Below are 5,874 nucleotides of genomic sequence, written 5' to 3' on the forward strand. Positions count from 1 at the left end.
TCGCATTCATGTCATATAATAACGTTTTGTGTGGGCAATTTTTAAAATATTCTTTTTCGTAGTTTCTGTTAGATGCATTTGTCATCCTCGTATGAACACAACTTCGATAGGTAATCTTACATTAGAGGTTGTTATTTTTCTCCTTTTGTCTAACAAAAACCAATGCCTCTTTCACATGCAATTTACTAATCAAATTTTGTTTAATTCATCTTTAATATTACACTCATATTTTGGGGAAAGTTGAGGTTTCCCTCTCAATTTTAGCCTATCCATGTGACTATGTAAACTCAATTTGTGGACATTTGCATTTCCTTTATACTTGTTAATTAGGGATCAGAAAATAATTGAAAATTACTTTAAACAGATGTTTTATTTTTAAATTAGATTAAAATTTTTAAATATATATATATATATATTATATTATATAAAATACTTTGAGTTAATTGCATCAAATATTCCCAAACTATTATTTTCATTTTAAATTGGTTAATAAACTTTAAATCATTCTAATTACATTCCCAAATTATTGAAGTTATATTGATTAGGTCATTCTTTTACTAAATTAAATTAACTGTTGAATAATGCACCAAATCTTTGTAACATAATTTAAAATGAAAATTTTAAGAAAAGATGAATATTGTGAAAATGGTTGTTTTAAAATATTAGTTTTGAGGTTTTTAAATTTTTATAGAATCTTTATCGTTTACATTTTTTCAACTTTATTTTAATTAAAATTTTTTATTTTAAAAGTTAAGCATCAACGTTCTATTTCTTTAAAAATAGTAACCCTAAATTTAACTACATAAGTCATTTAACAATTAAATTAACAATTTTAATAATGATTGATAGTTAAGGATGTAATTGTAATGCCTTAAAGTTTGAGAATCAATTTAAAGTGAAAGTCATAGGTTAGGGGTGTCGGTACAATTAACTCAAATAAATTTTCTCTAAAAGATTATAAAAGAGTGAAACTGGATTTAGGTTGGTTGAAGTTCTGTGATATTAATTTGGTTGAATTTTTAAAAAAAATGAAGAGAGAGATTATAAGCATTAACTATAAATATTTATAAGAAATTTTATATAAAAATAAAAATAAAAATTAAATATGATTTTGGTTAAAATAATAAAACTAACTAGAGATATTTCTAAGTAGGGCTCAATGAGGTTTAAGTATGATATTGATTACATTTTAACCAAGCTAGTCCATAATAGATTGATTACATTTAATTTTTATATATTGACATCTTAATATTTTTAATGTTTACATTATAATATTATATTTCACTACCAATTTAATTTTTGTATGTGTTTTAAATTGCATAACATATAAAAATAACATAATATAATATAATATATTAGAAATTTAAAAATAAGTCGAGGTTGGACCTTGAATGTTTGAGTATAAGCCTGATCTATATTTTAAATGTACTTGTTTTCTTTGCCAAAGCTCATTATTTTAGATTAATATTTTTACTTAAATCTTCTAAAGTTGACTTAGAGAAACTTACGATGATTTGGGTCCAAATCTTATTGTTCCTATTTCGTAGATCTATTGTTCTAGATTTATCAAATTACAAAAATACATAAATACCTTCAAAATAATATTCTTTACTTTGTAGAAGGAAGGGGCTTTTGATAATTTTTGAATTGAGTTTAATTCTAGTTGACGAGTGACACCAATTCAGCTAGCCCCTTAATATATATCATAGATAATAACCATGATTAAACAAATTAAAAGATATAAAATAACAAATGTTGAAAAGTATTGAGGCATAAGTTGAAATTCTGTTTCATGTATTTCAATTTCTATTTTCTGATATAAAATATATAAAATAACAAAAATACTTTGAAAAATAATATAATTCTACATCATTTACATCAATAAACCTTATTTTATCATTTATGCACGTTTTATTACCTCCCTCAATTATGTATATATGATAAATATCTCTAATGTAATTTAATGCTTTCATTTTAATACCGTACATGTTGAATTTGTTATTATTAATCAGTTTCAAACTAGACTTATCATTATTTATTGTATGTTATTTTTAAAAATATTCTTATATTCTAAATACGTAATTTTCACACATATACCCATGTAATAAAATTTCTAATATTAATATGATGTTTATATTTATATTTATACGATTGAGAGTAAGGGTAAAAAAACAGCCAACATGCAAATTTTTTTCACCCTTTCCTTGTATTTTCAAGGTAAAGTAAAAATAAAAATAAAATAAAAAGTTGTCCTGCGTTTTATTTTATTAAGATAACATAAATTATAAACACAAATTTAGAATATAAATGTATATTTAAAAATAATATATAATAAATAAAAACATATAGTTTGAAATTAATTAATAGTAACACATGAATATGTATGATGTTAAAATGAAAATATATAAATTAAAGTTGTTTATTATAGTATTGTCATCAATCTTAAGTCGGTAAAATTTGATAGAGGTAATAAAGTATGCATAATAAAAATGGAAATGTATAAGAATATTAAAATAAAACTTTAGATGATTGGTAAATTAAAGGTTTTATTAACTCAATTAATTTGAGTTTAAATCCCACCAAATATATATTTAAAAAAACTAAATTACACCGAATAATATAACTTATTCCAATTACTAAATAGTATTATCGTAATTTTCCTCATTGAATTGGTGACTTAATTGAGGTGACACTAACTTAATAAATAGTATAGCTAAGACTTAAAAACATTGTGTTGATATTATTCAGATTGGTTTTATTGGAAGTTTATAATTATTAATTAAGAAAAAGACTGGATTTTTGACTTAGATGCTATAATATGTCGTTCAAGTTATATTTTATTCAAGATGATGATAAAATATTAACCCAAATTTAACACCCATTTCTTTTCTGAACTTGTTTTAAATTTTCATCAAATTTATTTTTTTTTATAGATTTAACTAATATTAGTTACATAGTAAACTATCAGTTTTCAAAATTAACCAATTCCAACCATCCAATCCATTTCAACAACAGTGTTTGAAAGCTGAAACCATCCACCAAGTGCCTTACAGGCCACGCTTCTTTCCCCCCTTCCTAAAAAACCAGTATTTAGGGGCTCCATTTTTGCCCACTCCACTTCCTTTTCTTCTTAACACCATCGCCACCACCTTTTCACTTCATATCTTCCATCTCTTTTCCTCTTCCTTTATCCACCTTCTCCCTCACTTTTTGTCCTTTGAGTTTGGATTTTCATTGTTTTATCCATCTTATAAAAACTGGGGTTATCCTTTCTTAATTTGATTCGTATAATTGTTGAAGTCGTCTAAGCTGAGGAGTAAGCGAAGGGTTTTGAAATGGAAAACGTTTCTAGCTTTAGGAACGAAGATGAACAAATGGAACTGCCTCCAGGATTTCGATTCCACCCCACAGATGAAGAGCTGATAACACACTATCTCTCCAAGAAAGTTGTTGACAGCTTCTTCTCTGCTATCGCCATTGGTGAGGTTGATTTGAACAAGTGTGAACCTTGGGATTTGCCTTGTAAGTTTCGAAACTTGTTATTCTCTCTGTTTTTGTTTATTTGGAAGGTGTTTTTTGAATATTGATTTTGATTGCTATATGTATGTTGAAATGAAAGGGAGAGCCAAAATGGGTGAAAAGGAATGGTACTTCTTCTGTGTTAGGGACCGGAAATACCCGACTGGTTTGAGAACAAACAGGGCAACGGATGCCGGTTATTGGAAAGCCACGGGAAAAGATAAAGAGATATTCAAGGGGAAATCACTTGTTGGGATGAAGAAAACTTTGGTTTTCTACAAAGGGAGAGCACCCAAAGGTCAAAAAACCAATTGGGTCATGCATGAATTTCGTTTAGAAGGCCAGTATTCCGTTTACAATCTTCCCAAAACAGCCAAGGTTGTAGAACAAATCATGTCTCTGTTTTCCTCTGTTTCCTTTTTCTAATGGCCACAATATGATGATGTTACTGTTGTCCTTTCCATGGTTAATTGATTCTTGTTTCCTTCTTGCAGAACGAGTGGGTTATTTGTAGAGTATTCCAAAAGAGTCCCAATGGCAAAAAGGTACATATTTCAGGTTTGCCTCCACTAATGGACCCCTCACCGCACACCAGCGAAGCAAGAACGGTGGTGGGCGCCGGCGAGACGTCAAACGTGACCTGCTTCTCCGATCCGATAGAAGACCGTAAAGCAGTGGAAGAAATGATGGACAGCTTCGACACTTCCCTTGTACCTTGTTCATCATCCTCTGTGAATTCTCTTCAAAAGGCTTCCTACACCACCAACCAAATCAAGTCGAACATGGGAAACTTGCAGTACCCGGATTGTTTTTGGATTCAAGAACCGTCCTTATTAAAGACATTAATCCAAAGCCAAGGAGGGCGGTCGAAGCAGAATCTGAAACCAGAGTTTTCCCAGGATTCAACCGTGTCCAACCCTGAAATGATTCAACTTCCTTCATGTTCTGCAGGAGCAATAGACCTGGGTTACTTCTGGGGTTACTAAAATTGAATATTCAAAACCGAAAAAAGGAAAAATCAAGGGATGTAAATGGATTGAAAGAGTTGGAAGAATATTATTGTCATGTGTGCATAGATAACATTAGTAGGGGAAGTCAAGATAATGATTGTGTTGTAAAAGTAGTTAAAACTCTGTTAAGGTTTTCATTGCCATATTAGGATTTCACTCGATTATCTCATCCCATGCCTTTGTTTTATACACAACTATTGTAATTTCTACCATATTTTAATTCCCATTTAATTCTCCAATATGTTCGAAAATGTGAAGCAAAAATAATTTTTTTTATTAAATTCAGCAACTTAAATTTGAATGTGTTTGAGAATTTTATTAGCTAAATGATTCGGAAAATATCATGTGTTGATGTTGAGTCTTTTTGGTAGATTAGTTAGCAAGTTCGTAATTGTTTGCAAGGATTATGTCACGTGTTAGGCCACCAACCAGGGGCCATCAATGATTAAGAACCAATGTCAAAGTGATCTAAATTTTTAAAACTCTTCAATATTTGAATATAATTGTTTAATTTTTAAAGATATAAATTATACACAATTAATCGTGTTTCGTGTTGGTCTAACCAGACATTTGTTGAGAGGGGTGTCCCAAATCTTGCATTACTTGTTTCTTTTACATAACTCTGCTTATATATAATGAAACCTCAACTCGAGCTCAAATATTAGGTAAAGGAGATTTGATGGAATCAGTTTTGAGTTTTTCTGTATATTGATAAATTTAATTTTTGATATTTATATTTTTTATTTTGTTAAATTTAATTATTAATTTTTAAAAGAGTCAAATTATTATTTTTAACCAAAACATTGATTAAAATATATGATAGCCTACATAGTGATGCATGTGTAGTCCATGCTATTTTTTTTCATTCTTATGAGCTTTATATATATATATATATATATATATATATATTAATTTTGAATACTTTTATAATTTTAAATTATCATGTAACATATAAGACAAATAATGTCATGTCAGCATAAAGCACACGTGAACTACCACGGAAATTACCATGCCAACATCATTAAGACAAATAATGTCATGTCAACATGAAACACATATGAACTACCACGCAGATTACGATGCCAACATTGTTAATAATTTAATGTATTAGTTAACATTTCCGTTACAAAAAGAAATTATTTGACTTTTTTTGAAAGTTTAATGACTAAATTTATCTAAAAAAATAAAGATAAAAGCGACAAAATATATAGAATTTGTATTACTTGAATTCAATTCAATCCTATTGCAACTTTATTTATTTCAATCAAATGAATTACTATCTCTTGTTAACATCTTTATGTAGTTAAGGTTCCTACGCAATAAAAATGACCCAAATTTTTAAAGA

At 28.2% G+C, this 5,874-nt stretch overlaps 1 protein-coding gene across 1 annotated transcript; it reads left to right on the forward strand.

Annotated features, from left to right (window-relative positions):
* Positions 1-2,936: 2,936 nt before the first annotated feature.
* Positions 2,937-4,810, forward strand: LOC108470824 (NAC domain-containing protein 92-like). The gene is made up of 3 exons (XM_017772306.2): positions 2,937-3,522; positions 3,620-3,897; positions 4,014-4,810. The coding sequence occupies exons 1-3, from the start codon at positions 3,336-3,338 to the stop codon at positions 4,503-4,505; spliced, it is 957 nt and encodes a 318-aa protein (XP_017627795.1). The 5' UTR covers positions 2,937-3,335; the 3' UTR covers positions 4,506-4,810.
* The last annotated feature ends 1,064 nt before the right edge of the window (positions 4,811-5,874 follow it).

The sequence above is a fragment of the Gossypium arboreum genome, chromosome 11 (genome assembly GCF_025698485.1).
Source record: "Gossypium arboreum isolate Shixiya-1 chromosome 11, ASM2569848v2, whole genome shotgun sequence".
In the NCBI taxonomy this organism is placed as follows: Eukaryota; Viridiplantae; Streptophyta; class Magnoliopsida; order Malvales; family Malvaceae; genus Gossypium; species Gossypium arboreum.

Excerpts from the sequence above, each read along its gene's own strand:
- LOC108470824 (XM_017772306.2), top strand. The coding sequence starts at position 3,336 with ATGGAAAACGTTTCTAGCTTTAGGAACGAAGATGAACAAATGGAACTG. Across the intron at positions 3,523-3,619 it reads TGAACCTTGGGATTTGCCTT|GGAGAGCCAAAATGGGTGAA; the intron begins GTAAGTTTCGAA and ends TTGAAATGAAAG. Across the intron at positions 3,898-4,013 it reads ATCTTCCCAAAACAGCCAAG|AACGAGTGGGTTATTTGTAG; the intron begins GTTGTAGAACAA and ends TCCTTCTTGCAG.